Source organism: Megascapheus bottae, chromosome 7, assembly GCF_031878675.1.
Source record: "Megascapheus bottae isolate mThoBot1 chromosome 7, mThoBot2.hap1, whole genome shotgun sequence".
In the NCBI taxonomy this organism is placed as follows: Eukaryota; Metazoa; Chordata; class Mammalia; order Rodentia; family Geomyidae; genus Megascapheus; species Megascapheus bottae.
In genome coordinates this window covers 64,984,654-65,001,047 of record NC_143515.1, presented here as the reverse complement: position 1 = coordinate 65,001,047, position 16,394 = coordinate 64,984,654, and the positions used below count along the sequence as shown (strand labels likewise).

Here is a 16,394-nt window from a genome sequence, read left to right as displayed (position 1 = left end):
GTATGTCTAAGATTTATTGTTCAACATTCCACTTGACTAGTTTGTAACTTCTGTATTTTTGAGTACTATCATAAATTACTGCAAATTCTTCTCTGCTATGATTTAAATTGTTTTAAGTTTTTTATTAGCATATATTAGTTGTGCAAGGAGAACTTATGATGTTTTCATACATACATATATACATACATACATACATACATACATACATACATACATACATACATACAGTGCATTCCAAGCTCCCTCCCTTTTTCCCCTCTTCTTAAAACAATTTCAAGCTAGGCACAGTGGCTCACTCCTGTAATCCTAGCTACTCAGGAGGCTGAGATCTGAGGACTGCGATTCAAAGCCAACAGCCCTGGCACTAAAAATGTCCTATGAGACTCTTTTTTTTTTAAATAATGTTTTTATTGTGATTAATAGAAGGGTTACATTATATTCACCAGATAGAAAGTACATAACTTCACAACCATTGATACCCTTTCTCATGACATGGTCCTATGAGACTCTTATCTCCAATTAACCACCAGAAAACTGGAAGTCGTTCAAGGGGTAGGGCAGTAGCTTTGAGCTGAAGAGCTCAGGGATGATGCCCAGACCCACATCCAACAACAACAAAAAAAATTTCTCTTCTCTTTCTTTTTTCCCCCTGGTTTTTTGTGTTTGATCTCAGGGCCTCATGCTTTCTTGGTTTACTATTGTAACTGACACTCTTTTTTTCTTTCTTTTCTTTTTTTTTTTTTTTTTTGCCAGTCCTGGAGCTTAAACTCAGGGCCTAGCCACTGTCCTTGGGCTTTCCCAAGGCTAGTGCTTTACCACTGCAGCCACAGCACCACTTCAGTTTTTCTAGATATGTGGTACCGAGGAATTGAACCCGGGTCTTTGTGTATGCTAGGCAACCACTCTACCACTAGGCCAAACTCCCAGCCCTGCTTTAACTGACACTCTTAACATCTGCGCCACACATCTTTTGATGGCAGGGATGATAAGTACTGGGGGCTTCAGTTCTGCGCTCTTATGCTTGTTTGTCTTTTTTCTTCAAGGCTGGCACTCTACCATGTAAGCCATGCCTCCATTGTGAGCTTTTTGCTAGTTAATTGGAGATAAAAGTCTAGAGACTATGCCCAGATTGTCTTTGAATGGTAATCCTCAGATGTCAGCCTCCTTAGCTAGAATTACAGGTGGAAGCCACCAATGGCCAGCCCTTTCCTCTTATTAAAATTATTTCAGCAGGTTTTATTTTTCTATTTTCTTTTTCCTAGATTAATTTTACTGTCAGGGTGATGTATAGAGGGATTACAGTTAGCCATTTTTCTATTTACATATATGCATATAAAGTACTTCAACCACATTCACTCTAACTTACTTCTCCATTAACCCTCCCCTTCTCACAGATACTAGTCAACCAATACAGTCTCATTTATTTTCCTGCCATTTTTCTTTTTCATTTATTTAACATATTGTACAAATGGTTTTTGTTTGTTTTTTTGTTAGTCACGGAGCTTGAACTCTGGGCCTGGGTCCTGTCCCTAAGCTCTTCAACTCAGAGCTAGCACTCTACCACTTTGAGCCACAGCTCCACCTCCAGTTTTCTGGTGGTTAATTGGAAATAAGAGTTTCACAGACTTTTGTGTCTGGGCTGGCTTTGAACTGCAATCCCCAATCTCAACCTCCTGAGTAGCTATGATTACAGGTGTGAGGCACTGGCACCTGGCTTGCATATTTTTTTTTCTTTAATGACCAAATAGAAAGTACTTAGTTCTATATAAAGTATTTATTGTGCATAAGAAGTGGAATCTGGCTGTTGGAATCTACTTAAGTGGTAGAGTACCTGTTTAGCAAGTAGAGAGATAAAGAACTCCTTTCCACAGTAATCACTTTCTGGCTTTTCTTGATTCTAGGCATATATAGTAAAACAATATTTTTTCTTGTTTTTAGTTCTGTATAAAAGATTTATTCCAGGCTCAGAGTTCAAGCCCCACAACCAAAAAAAAAAGATTCATGGATAATTCTGTGACTTTCTTCTTTGGCTTTATAATGTTTTTAGATTCTTTTATATTGATAAGAGGAATTCAGTAATTTTTACAACTAAGTAATTTTCTATTATTGCTTATATATTTTATCTATTCTATTATCTTAATGTACATTTTTGTCATGGTAGAGATGACACCAGGACCTCATATGTATTAAGCAAGTGCTCTACTATTTGAGGCATGGCTTTTTGTGTTTATTTTCCATTGGAGACAAGATCTCCTTTTGCACAGACTGGCCTCAGATTCATAATCCCTTATCTCTTCCTCTTGATTAGCTACAATTATAGCATGCACTGGCACACTTGGCTTATGTTTTCTTCTTGTATCCCCTCACATACCTATTTTCTGTGGTTTGGCTTTGCAGTCTTATGCCTGCTCAGCTGGTGATCTACCTCTTGAGCACATCTCCAGTCTAACTTTTTGCTGGATAGTTAGAGGTAGGAGCCTCATGGTTTTGTTTGCCTGGGCTGGCTTCACACTGTGATCCTCAGATCTCAGCCTCGTGAATAGCTAAGATTATAAGCGTGAGCCACCAGAACCCAGCCACATTTTTATAATTACTTGGGATTTGATTGTCATTCTTGCTTTGAAGGTTGGTATCTTCAACAAACTAATCTGGAAATTTCTTTTTCCTATCTTCTCTTCTTGAAACCAGTTAAGCATTTACATTTTACTCTGTCTTTTACATCACTGTCTCACATTGTCTTTCTCCCCCACAAAGTATATATATTGTGTATATATAACATATATATATAACATATATAACATAATATAATTTAAATTATATTAATACATAATAATATAAGTAATATATGCTCTGTGTGTGTGTGTGTGTGTGTGTGTGTGTGTGTGTGTGTGTGTGTGTGTGTGATATGGGGCTTGAATTCATGGCATGGGTGCTGTCCCTGAGCTCTTTTTTGCTTAAGGCTAGTCTTCTAACACTTTGAGCCACAGGGTCACTTCCTGTTTTCTGGTGGTTAGTTACAAATACCAGTGTCAGGATTTTCCCTACCTGAACTAGCTTTGAACTGCAATCCTCAGAACTCAGCCTCTTGAGTCACTAGGATATAGGCATGAGCCTACCAGTACTCATCTTCCCACAAGTGCTGGTAGATTTTATCGTGAAAGATTTCTCGTAAATTAAAATATGTATTGGTACAGGCTTGTGATTCCAGCACTCTGGCGACTGAGACAAGAGGACTGAAAGCTCAAGGTCAGCCTGGGCTGAATGAGACCTTTCCTCACCCTCTAAAAATAGGAGAGGGGAGGGAAAAAAAAAAAAAAAAGCTTTGTACAGTAGTACTTCCTGGACCCCTCAGGACAGGAAGGGTGATGATTGTTGGGTTAGCTGGATACCCCTGCATCCCCATATCCACCCTGAACAAGAGGAGAGAAAGTAGGGAACTCCCAGGCTGGAGGCAAGAGAGCAGCAGGGTTGTGAGTTTTTGTGGGAATCTACTGCCTCCACATTTCGCACCACAGTTGTAGAGCAGCTTATTGCTGGCCTCCTCAGTGGAGAACTTGTAGTCACAGGTGAGCTTCTTACCCATAGGATGTAATGTAGGGCAAAGGTGATTCTTTTTTCTAGCCCTCTACATGTGTGACACAGAGGAAGCAGTTGGTCTCAGACAAGTAGATGATGAAGGTGGATGTTGTGGCACCTACCAAACATTTGACATTTTCTGTCTTTGTTTCTCTGGGATGCATTTTGAATAAATAGTTTTTATTTTTTCATTTGCTGTTTGAATCTTTAGTTTATATGTAATACACTAAATTCATTATAAAAATATAAGTATTCAGATAGGCAGATAGAGAAGCAGAGACAGAGACAGAGAGAAACACAGAGACAGAGAGGAACACAGGGAGCATGCACCTTGCTCGGACCTCACTCTCCCCAGGCTGCACCCCTGGGGTCCTCTCCAGGCCTGGGGGGCCCCTCAGGGGGAGTAGAATCAAAGGCTGCTGGAGGCAGGGAAGGGAGGAAGATCTGAAGTCCGGGGGAAAAAAATGTAAGTATTCCATTTGCTAATTTTCTAAATATGTTTATTCCCTTATAGTATCAAGGTACTTTAAACACACTTTTTTTTTTTTGTCAGTCATGGGACTTGAACTCTGGGCCTGGACATTGTGCCTGAACTCTTGAGCTCAAGGCTACTGCCCTACCCCTTGAACCACAATGCCACTTCCAGTTTTCTGGTGGTTAATTGGAGATAAGAGTCTCATGGAATTTAGTACTTTAGTGCCTGGGCTGGCTTTGAACCGCAATCTCAACCTCCTGAGTAGCTAGAATTACAGGTGTGAGCTGCCAGGCCTAGCAAAAACACATTTTAAACAGTTATTTTTGTATTCTGTATCTTTATCTCAGTATCTTCAGACTACAGGGTCTGTTTCTACTCACTGTGTCTGTGTTTCTTGTAATATTTTTGCTGTTAAGTTACTCATTTTTCCTGGAAAGTCATTTATGAGGCATGTATTCCTTCTGATGGGAAATTTTCTCCATCCTTATCTTTGTTTTGGTATTACTTAACATGTCTAATTTTTAAAATTTCTTTTAAGATTTTCTCATGGGCAAGGAATGTAGCTTAGTGATAGACTGCTTGCTTAGTATGCATGAAGCCCCAGGTTCGATTCTTTAGTACTACATAAACAGAAAAGCCCGGAAGTGTAGCTGTGACTCAAGTGGTAAAGCAAAAGAAGCTCAAGGAGAGAGCCCAGGTGCTGAGTTCAAGCCCTGAGATGGGGGGAAGAAAAGATTTTCTCTTCACTTTTTTAAAATCAATTTGATCATAATATACTCTAATATGATTTTTTCTTTCTTGTTTCTTGCCCCTTGAGCTCATTATGGGTTTACAGTTTTAGCCAAATTTTCAATATTTACAGCTATTATTTCTTCAAACATTTTTGCTAACTTGCTATGTTTCAGACATTCCAATTATATCTTTATTAGATTTTCTTGAGGCTATCCCATATCTAACTCTATTGTTATTTTGTCTATATATTTTGTTTTAATTAGATTCAATTACTGTCCCTTCAGTTCATAAATCTTCTCCAGTATTAATCTTCCATTAATACAATTCAGTGTATTTTTCCTTGGACACATTGTAGATTTCATCTCTACAATTACATTCTCATTGTGTTCACATTTTTAACGCATGAAATCAGTGTCCTTGATTTAATGTCCTTTAGACTGATTTTGATTGATTGGTTATTCTCCTTATTATGATTTATATTTTTCTTCTTCTGAGTTTCTGGCTTCCCTCAAGTATTTGGTAAAAATATAAATTTCCATATATGTATAAAGAAATTACTTGAGTCGAGGGAAAAAATAGTTAGAAATATTACGTGAACTACCTAACATTCATTTACGTAGTACTGTAACAATGCCTGTTCTAACTAGCAGCCCTGAAAACTTAGTCTAGTTCATGGAGTATTAGGAATAGTACTCAGGCCAAGTACTGAGGGTTCATGCCTGTAAGACAGGAGGCTAAGTTCTTAGGTTCAAAGCCAACCTGGGGAGGAAAATCTGTAAGACTCTTAACTCCTATCAGCCACCAAAAAGCCAGAAGAAGAGTTATGGCTCAAGTGATAGAGAGCTAGCCTTGAGCAAAATGTTCAATGATAGTACCCCAGTTCAAGCCTCAGGACAACACAAGAAAAGAAAAAAGAAAACTATCCAATTGGAGCATGTTGGTGCATGCCTATAACCACACAGGTACTCCAGAGAGACAGGAAGAACTTCAGTTTGAGGAAAGCACAAGCAAAGTTACTGGGACCCTGTCTGAAAAACTAAAAGAGCTGAGGGAACAGTTCAGGTATCAGTATACTTGCATGCATGGGGTCCTGGGGTCAATCCCCAGCATTACAAAGAAAGAAAACTACTCAGAATCAGGAATGATGGCACATGCCTATAATACCAGCACATAGGAGTAATGAGTTCAAGGTCAGATTGGAATATATAGGAAGACTTTGTGTTAACAAAGAACATATATATGTACCTATGTATGTATATATGTAAGTATGTATGTATGTATGTACATATGTATATAGAAACCCAGGAAGATCTTGCTTCAGAAATGGGAAATAAATAGTTTCAGATTTAACATTGCTCCAGATCCAACTAATCAATCATAAGAAACAAAAAGATCAGATTGCTTCTAAATGACTTAATTGTACCATAGAACAGAACTCAATATTTATAGGAATACAAAAATAGAACCCAAGAAGGTAAGTTCACTATATCCCTGATATTTTAATATATATTTCTTTGAATAAATGTGAACATACTGCTTTTCCTGTCCTTACCTATTTTCATTTTTTGGTCATTGATTGTCTTTGTTAGATATCTGGCTAATACAGTTGAAGAAGATGAAGAAGAATCCAAGTATGAAATTTTCCCATGGGCTTTAGGGAAAAATTGGAGAAAATTGTTCCCTAATTTCTTAAAGTTAAGGGACCAGCTCTGGGATAGAATTGACTATAGGGCTATTGTAAGTAGGCGATGCTGTGAGGAGGTAAGACTTTCAAAATACTTCATATATAATCTTTGTATTGTCTAATTTTTCTTGTTTCTTGTTTTATTTATTGTTTTGCTTTGATGGTTTGAATCAGTATTTCACTATGTAGCCCAGTCTGGCCTGGAATTCACAATCCTCCTAACTCTGTCTCCTGAGTGCTAATGCTAAGATACAGGTTTGCACTCCTACACCATTTTTAAAACTTTTTTAAAGCCAGGCACTGGTGGCTCACACCCGTAATCCTAGCTACTTAGGAGGGTGACATTTGAGGAATGAGGTTTAAAGCAAACTTGGGCACAAAAGTCTGAGAGACTCTATCCCCAATTAACCAGCAGAAAGCTGAAAGTAGCACTGTAGCTCAAGTGGTAGACTACTATCCTTAAGCTGAAGAGCTCAAGGAAAGTGAAGAGCTCAAGGAAAGTGCCCAGGCCCCAAGTTCAAGCCCCATGATGGACAAAAAAAAAAAACAACAAAAACTTTTAAAAATTGTTATTATAAAGGTGATAGAGCAAATGCAATTACATGAGTATATTTCTCTCTGGACCGTGTCACGCATTCTTTCACTCTCTCCTGGTTTTCCCCTCCCATTCCACCAACAAATTGTATAGTTCATTTTCAACATAGTATTGAGTGAGTACCACTGCTGCATTTTATTCACCCTTTGTCCCTCTACTTCTATGCCTCATGTACACTCCCAAAGACATATGAATAAACATACAGAACAAAAATAAAAGAAAAAATAGCAAAAAATATGTAATCAGATTTGGGGATGGGGGATAGGGCTTGAAATCTGCCTGGGCATTAGCTCTGAGCTCTTCAGCTCAAGGCTACTGCCACTCTACCCTTAAGCCAAGCCCCACTTCCCATTTTCTAGAGGTGAAATAGAGATAAGAGTCTCAGGTCCGGGGGCCGGGAGTTTGGCCTAGTGGTAGCGTGCTTGCCTAGCATGCACAAAGACCCGGGTTTGATTCCTCGGTACCCCGCATACGTAACAAAAAGTTGGAAGTGGTGCTGAGGCTCAAGTGGTAGAATGCTAGCCTTGAGAAAGTCCAAGGACAGTGCTCAAACCCTGAGCCCAAGCCCAGGACTGGCCAAAAAAAAAAAAAAGAGTCTCAGGTCCTTTTGTGCCCAGGCTGGCTTTGAACCTTGATCCTTAGATCTCAGCCTCCTGAGTAGCTAGGATTACAGGCATGAACAACCATACCTGGCAGATTTTTTTGTTTTTAAATATATTTGTGTGTGTGTGTGTATGTATATATATATGTATATATATATGTATATATGGCTAAATCATTAACCTAGGTCACTGTCAAAAGCACAACTTGTGCCAGAAGGCTGAGATTTGAGGATCATGGTTCAAAGTCAGGCAGGCAGGAAAGCCCATGAGACTTTTTTTGTCAGTCATGGGGCTTGGACACTGAGCCTGGGTGCTGACCCTGAGCTCTTCAGCTGAAGGCTACCTACTGCCCTACCCCTTGGCCTGGGCATTGTCCCTGAGCTCTTCACTTCAAGACTCAAGGCTACCCACAGCCCTACTCCTTGAGCCACAGTGCCACTTCCGTTTTCTGGTGGTTAATTGGAGATAAGAGTCTCATGGTCTTTACTCCCCAGGCTGGCTTTGATCTGCAATCCTCAGATCTCAGCCTCCTGGGTGGTTAGGATTACAGGTGTGAGCCACCATACCCAGCTTCCATGAGACTTCTATAAATTACTTGAAAAAAGCTAGAAGTGGTCCTGTGGCTCAAGTGGTAAAGTGCTAGTCTTGAGAAAAAGAATGTCAGGGACAGTGTCCACATGCTGAGTTCAAGCTCCAAGATGAGTACACACACACACACACACACACACACACACACACACAAAAGTACAACTCCTGTTGTTTAAATTTTGTAGCACAGTAATTAAAAATACTCCTTTCTGTTTATTAAATCAGGCTACTTGTATACTATTATTTTTCTTGGCAGTACTAGTTTTTTTCATATATTTTTATTGTAATTTATATATTTTTATTGTAATTTTATATTGTAATTATATACGCCAGATATACAGTGCATTACTTCACATACATTGATACCCTTTCTCGTGTCTTGGTCCCCATTACACTCCCCCCACCCCAGCCCCTCATCTTGTTTTCCTCCCTTCCTTATCCGACTTCAAATAACCAAATAAGCATATATACAGTATATCAGATAACCAGGAGAAATACTGTAACAATATGAGATAACCAAGTGACAGCAAAAGAGATGAGAGATAACATAGTTGGCAGTACTAGGTTTTAAATTCAAGGTTTACAGCTGGCCTCCCAGTTGAGCTAGTGTAATACCACTTTAAATGAACCACAGTGCTACTTCAGGTATTCTGGTGGTTAATTGTAGAGAAGAGTTTCATGGGGACTGGGAATGTGCTTGCCTAGCATGCACAAAGCCCTGGGTTTGATTCTGCAAACACAGAAAAAGCTGGAAATTGTGCAGTGGCTCAAGTGGTAGAACACTAACCTTGAGAAAACTCAAGGATAGCACCCAGGCTCTGAGTTCAAGCACCAGAACTGGCCAAAAAAAAAGTCTCATGGACTTTCCTGCCTGGGCTAACTTCAAACCACAGCCCTCATAACTCAGCTTCCTGAATAGCTAGGATTACAGGAGTGAGCCACCAGTAGCTCAGCTCCTCAGCTCAAGTCTAGCATTCATCCACTTGAGCCACAGCACCACTTCTGGCTTTTTCTATGTATGTGGTACCGAGGATTGAACCCAGGTCATCTGGCATGTTAGGTAAGCACTATACTACTAGGCCAAACTCCCAGCTCCATTATATTTATTTTTTTTTTTGCCATTCAGGGGGCTTAAACTCAGGGCCTGGGCACTGTCCTTAAGCTATCTGTTTAATTTAATTTTGACAAGTTTGCTAAGACTCTTTAACCAAAAGATGAAAAAGGAGATGTGACTCAAGTGGTAGAGTGCCTATTTAGAGCAAAGAAGCTCAGGGTCTTGAGTAGATAGGGCTATAGGTATGAGCCACCTTGCCTGGCTTCCATGCGAATCTTATCTCTAATAAACTACTCCAAAAAGCAGAAAGTAGTGCTGTGGCTCCAGTGGTAGAGGGCTAGCCTTGAGAAAGCCCAAGGATAGTGTTCTAGCCCTGAGTTCAAGCCCCAGAACTGGCAAAAACAAAACAAAACAAGAAAATCAAAATGAATCAAAGACCTTAATGAAAGAGTTAAACTGTAGAACTCTTAGAAGAAAATATAGGGGTAAATCTTTATGATCTTTGAATTAGATTCCTTAGGATATCAATAATACAATCAACAAAAGAAAATATAAAGTGGATAGTCTCGGGGCCGGGAGTTTGGCCTAGTGGTTAAAGTGCTTGCCTAGCATGCATGAAGACCCGGGTTCGATTCCTCGGTACCACATACATAGAAAAAAGCTGGAAGTGGTGCTGAGGCTCAAGTGGTAGAGCTCTAGCCTTGAGAAAGTCCAAGGACAGTGCTCAGGCCCTGAGCTCAAGCCCAGGACTGGCAAAAAAAAAAAAAAAAAAAAAAAAAAAGTGGATAGTCTCTGGGCCCGGGATTGTTGCCTAGTGCTAACAGTGCTTTCCTAGCATGCACGGGGCCCTGAGTTCAATTCCTCAGTACCACATACACACAAAAAAAATCAGAAGTGGTGCTATGGCTCAAGTAGTAGAGCATTAGCCTTAAGAAAGCTCAAGGACAGTCCCCAGGCCCTGAGTTCAAGCCCCAGGACTGGAAAAAAATTGTCCTTTAAAGGTTACCCAGTAGCTAGGCACTGGTGGTTCATGCCTGTAATCCTAGCTACTCAGGAGGCTGAGATCTGAGAATTACAGTTCAAAGTTAGCCTGTGCAGGAAGTCTGTAAGACTCTTATCTCCAGTAAACTACTCAAAAAAAACCCCGAGAAGTGGCTCTGTGTCTCTAGTGGTAGAGCACTAGCCTTAAGCACAAAGAGGCTCAGGGATACTTTCCAGGGCCTGAGTTCAAGCCCCAGAACTAGAAGAAAAAAAAGGTTACCTAGTGGAGAAACAACCCACATAGAAAAGTTTTATGAATCATTTACTTGAGGTATCTGGAATATATACTTTTGCAACTCACCAACAAAAAGGCAATCTAGCTGGTACTGTAACTCATTCCTGTAATCCTAGCTATTCAGGAGGCTGAGATCTGAGGATCAAGGTTCAAAGCAGGCCTGGGCACAAGACCTGAGACTCTTATCTCCAATTAACCCCTAGAAAATGAGAAGTGGGGCTAGGCTCAAGGGTAGGCTTGCAGTAGCCTTGAGCTGGAGAGCTCAGGACAGTGCCTAGGCCAAGTTCAAGCCCCATGACCCTCCCCCCCCCCAAAAAAAAGACAATCCAATTTTTTAAATGAGCAAAATGTCTAAATAGACATTTCTCCATAGAATACATGAAAATGGCCAAAAGCACATGAAAAAGCATTCAGTCTCCTTAGCTATCAGGGAAGTACAAATCAAAGTTGTAATGAAGTTTTGTAGTAATAACAGGCTATTAAAAAAAGATATACCAGATATTGGTGAGGATGTGGAGATAGTGGAATCATCAGACACTTTTTTTTTTTTGCCAGTCCTGGGCTTGAGCCCAGGGCCTGAGCACTGTTCTTGAACTTTCTCAAGGCTAGAGCTCTACTACTTGAGCCTCAGTACCACTTCAGCTTTTTTCTATGTAGGTGGTATGGAGGAATCCAACCCAGGTGTTCGTGCATGCTAGGCAAGCAGTCTACCACTAGGCCAAAGTCCCAGCCCTCATCATACACTTTTGATGTAAATGTAAAATGATACTGATTCTTTGAATTAACAGTCTGGCAGTTCCCTATGTGGCTCAACAATTCTTCTAGGTACTTCTCCAAAATAAGAGAAAACTACATTCATATAAAAACTTGCACACGGTCTAGCAGGAAGTGGCACTGTGGCTCAAGTGGTAGAGTTCTAGCCTTGAGCATAAAAGAAGCTCAGGGACAGTGCGTAGGCCCTGAGTTCAAGCCCCAGAACTGGCAAAAAAAAAAAAAAAGACTTGCACACAAATGTTCATATTAGTAGGATTAATAAAGCCAAAAGTGGAAATGACCCAAATATCCATCAGCTAATGAATGAATAACAAAGTTATGGTATATCCATACAAAATAAAATATTATATATCAATTACAGAAAATAAGTTGTTGATTGATACAAGCTACAACATAGATGAACCTTGAAAAGACTAGAAAGAAGTCTATGATTTTTTTTTTTTTTTTTTTTTTTGCCAGTCCTGGGGCTTAAACTCAGGGTCCAGGCACTGTCCTTGAACACTTTTTGCTCAAGAGTAGCGCTTTGCTACTTGAGCCACAGCATCACTCCTGGATTTTTCTGTATATGTGGTACCAAGGAATCAAACCTAGGGCACTCTACCAACCTCTTATGATTCCAATTATATGAAATGACCACAACAGATAAATATAAAGAGGCAATGACATTTTATAAATACTTTCCTATATAAGTGTCTTCTTGTTTTTAAATTAGTAACTTAGATTTTTATTTCAGGTTTGGAAGTGACTATTTTTTTTTTTTGCCAGTCCTGGGCTTGAGCTCAGGGCCTGAGCACTGTCCTTGGACTTTCTTAAGGCTAGAGCTCTACCACTTGAGCCTCAGCACCACTTCCAGCTTTTTTTCTACATGTGATACCGAGGAATCGAACCCAGGTCTTCATGCATGCTAGGCAAGCACTTTAACCACTAGGCTAAACTCCCAGCCCTGGAAGTGACTATTTTTGTAGTGTTGGGATTTGAACTCAGGGCTTTGTACTTACTGGGTAGGAAGAAATAGCTATATTTGGGCTATCATTTTTGTACTTGTTTTACTAAATTTAAATACTTTATTAATCTAAAAGTAATCATTTCACTATAGGTGATGGCCATTGCACCAACTCATTATATCTGGCAACGAGAACGTTCTGTGCATCACAGTGGAGCTGTTAGAAACTACAACAGAGATGAAGTTCAACTGCCCCGGGGACCCAGTGCCACACCAGTGGATTGTTCACTCTGCGGTAAAAAGGGGAGATATGTGAGACTAGGATTGTCTTCATCCTCATCCTCATCCAGCGATACAGTATTAATGATGGAAAAACACTCTCAGGACTCACATGGTTCATTCTCAATGGATATAATGAATGAACCTTCTCAAGCTTATAACTATGCTCAAGGTATGATTCAGTGATAAAACAAAATTAAATGCATGCATTAGTTATTGAGCTCTACTCAGGCTTTACAGCCAGGGATAAATAATGATTTATATACTGTATCACTAAGTTAAATTAGTATTGGAGTTTTCCCCTTTTCGGTCATTTTTTTCTCTATGCCCATACCTGTTTTATGTCAGCTTCATAAACTAAGAGAATTTTTATATGATATGTTAAATTGAAACCTAGTACACATGGACCTTACATATTAGAGCTTGAACCACTTCTTTAAAATGTTTATTTTACTCAGAAGGTATTTTAAGAAAAAATAAATTTATTTTTAATCTTGCTATCCAGCCATTGGTTTCCTTCTATATAGTTTTCTATTGCAAACACAATTAGACCCATATTATATTCAGACTAGCTTTTATTCACTTATCATAAAGCATTTTTTCTTCTCTTTTTTTTTGCCAGTCTTGGGGCTTGAACTCAGGGACTGGACACTGTCCTTGGATACTTTTTGCTAGGACTCTGCCACTTGAGCTATAGCACCACTTCTGCCTTTTTCTGTGTATGTGGTTCCGGGGAATGGAACCCAGGGTTTCATGCATGCTAGGCAAGCCCTCTACCACTAGGCCAGGCTCCCAGCCCCATAAGGCATTTTTTCATGTCTTTAGTCTATGGGAACCTTACCCTGGCATGAATGGAATAATTTATTTGCATTTTTCATTCATTTTTGTTGGGGTTTAAGTGCTTTGGTATACTAAAAAGTAATTGTATTAACTAGCAGAACAACTGTACTGTAAAATTCAAACAATTTTTATATAGATTTTATTTATTTTTATTTTATTTTTATTTTCTAGATTTGAAATAGTTTTCGATCTTGTGATCCCTTTTTATAATTCTTCTAGATTCTCACTTATTTGAAGAAAAGAACAGACTAAAGATTGATTTCTTGTGGTCTTCTCTATCATGAGAAATTAACAGACCTCATTATTTCAGAATTTCTTTTTTGTCAGTCATGGAACTTGAACTCAGGGCCTAGGTGCTGTCCCTAAGCTCTTTAGCTCAAAGGCTAGCACTCTACCACTTTGAACCACAGTGCCATTTTCTGGCTGTTAATTGGAGATAAGAGTCTTACAGACTTTCTTTCTTTCTTTTTTTTTTTTGTGGGTCATGGGGCTTGAACAGCCTAGGCGCTGTCCCTAAGTTCTTCAGCTCAAGACTACCATGCTACCTCTGGGCCTGGGCACTATCCCTGAGCTCTTCAGCTCAAGGCTACTGCCCTACCCTTGAGCCTAGCCCCACTTCTCATTTTCTAGGGGTTAATTGGAGATAAGAGTCTCAGGTCTTGTGCCCAGGCCTGCTTTGAACCTTGATCCTCAGATCTCAACCTCCTGAGTAGCTAGGTTTACAGGTGTGAGCCACTAGCACCCCAGCCAGTCTCATAGACTTTTGTGGCCAAGCTAGCTTTGAACTATGAGCCTCAGATTTCAGCCTCCTGAGTAGTTAGGATTACAGGTGTGAGCCTCTGACACCTGCTTTTGCCAATCGTGGGACTTGAACTCAGAACCGAGGCACTGTCCTTGAGCTTCTTTTGCTCAAGGTTAATGCTCTACCAGTTGAACCACAGCACCACTTCTGGCTTTTTCTCTGTTTGTATTTGGTACTGAGGAATTGAACCCAGGGCATTATGCATTCTACGCAAACACTCTACCACTAAGCCACATTCCTAGCCCCTATTTCGGAATTTCATTGATTACATTTTACCATATCTCTATGAGAATATAGTGACTATTGATCCTTAAGTACAGCATCTAGAAAAATGAGAATCTAGACCCTTGAAGGGAAAGGTAAAGCCTTGGTATTACCTGTTCCATTAAATGGCTATAGTAATCATGGAGCAAAATTGACTGACAGTCTATGTTTTCAGACATCCTTGTTGTTGCACTCATATCTGAAAGTAAATACAGTCCACCATAACTAAATTATAAAGTAAGGAGTGCTTTCTAGTAGCCCTCTTATATCCCTTAAGATCTATTTTTTTAAGTCAATCTTGGGGCTTGAATTTTGGACCTGGGCACTATCCCTGAGCAATTTGGCTTAAGGCTAGGGATCTGCCACTTGAGCTACAGAGCTACTTCTGGTTTTCTGGTGGTTGATTGGAGATAGTCTCACAGACTTTAGTGCCTGGGCTGGCTTTGAATGGATATCCTCAGATCTCAGCCTCCTAAGTAGAATTATTTAGCCACCAGCCCTGGCTTCTTCTTTTTTAAAAATCAGTTGTGAGGCTTGAACTCAGGGCCTGGGCACTGTCCATGAGCCTCTTTGTCCTCGAGGCTAGCACTCTATCACTTGGGCCAGAGCCACTTCGTTTTTGAGTGGTTAAGGGAACTTTTCTATTTGGAGACTTTTCTGCCCAAGCTGGCTTTAAACCGTGATCCTCAGATCTCGGCTTTCTGAGTAGCTAAGATTATAAGCACAAGCCACCAGCACCTGGCTATTTTTAACATTCTTTTATCCTAATAATAGGTAAAACAGCCAAGGCAACATGAACATTGTGCCACATTCTAAACTTGTTTCTATTCTGCTTTTAAAATGGCAATTACACACTTTTTAGGATTATATCACATAAAGGTACAATGTGTAGTAAATAACAAAGTGTTCGTAAAGCTAAAACCACCAAAGCATGCTACCCTAGAATGCACAAAGTCCTGGGTTTGATTACTAGGTACCACATATACAGAAAAAGCCAGAAATGGTGCTGTGGCTCAAGTGGTAGAGCGCTAGCCTTGAGAGAGCCCATAGACTGTGCCCAGGCCCTGAGTTCAAGCCCCAGAATTGGGGGAAACAAACAAACAAATAAAAAACAAAAACAAAAAAACTAAAACAACCATAGGAAAGTTTGCTAAAGCATTAGTTGTGCCATATTTTCATCCTTGTTCCTAGTCCTAACTTTCTTTTTCTTTTTCTTTTTCTTTTTTTTTTGCCAGTCCTGGGCTTAGGCTCAGGGCCTGAGCACTGTCCTTGGGCTTTCTCAAGGCTAGAGCTCTACCACTTGAGCCACAGCACCACTTCCCGTTTTTTTTTTCCATGTATGCGGTACCAAGAATCAAACCCGGGTCTTCGTGCATGCTAGGCAAGCACTCTACCACTAGGCCAAACTCCTGGTCCCTAGTCCTAACTTTCATTGTCAACTTTAAGATAATAAATATCATCTCCAGATAACAACAGATGAGGAAACTGAAGCTTAGGTGAATGATGGGTAGGTGAACACTTAGAAAGAAAGCTTAGAAAATAGGTAAAGTAATAATTAAATGCAGGTCTCGGACTCTAGATTGGAGCATAAATCCCTACTATTATTATTATTATGCTGTACTGGGTCCTTTGATGTAATCTTATTTTTAGCAATAAAAATAACTTCAGAAGACCCAGGCACTGCACTGTTGGCTTATGTTTGAAATCCTAGCTACTCAGGAGATTGAGATCTGAAGATCACACTTCAAAAACCAGTCCAGGCAGGAAAATCCATGAAATTCTTGTCTCTAACTAATCACACACAAAAAAGTAGAAGTGTGACTCAAGTGGTAGAGTGCTAGCTAGCCTTAACCAAAAGAAGCTCAGCAACAGTGCCCAGGCCCTGAGTTCAAGCCCCAGGCTGGCAAAAA

At 39.9% G+C, this 16,394-nt stretch overlaps 1 protein-coding gene across 2 annotated transcripts in view; it reads left to right on the top strand.

Moving 5' to 3' along the window:
* Positions 1-16,394, top strand: part of Spdya (speedy/RINGO cell cycle regulator family member A) — a 38,105-nt gene that overhangs the window by 12,229 nt on the left and 9,482 nt on the right. For both annotated transcript variants that reach the window (XM_090337232.1, XM_090337231.1), the window contains exons 5-6: positions 6,373-6,544; positions 12,453-12,750. In XM_090337232.1, the coding sequence (XP_090193358.1) occupies positions 6,373-6,544; positions 12,453-12,750 (470 nt within the window). The remainder of the gene's footprint in view (positions 1-6,372; positions 6,545-12,452; positions 12,751-16,394) is intronic.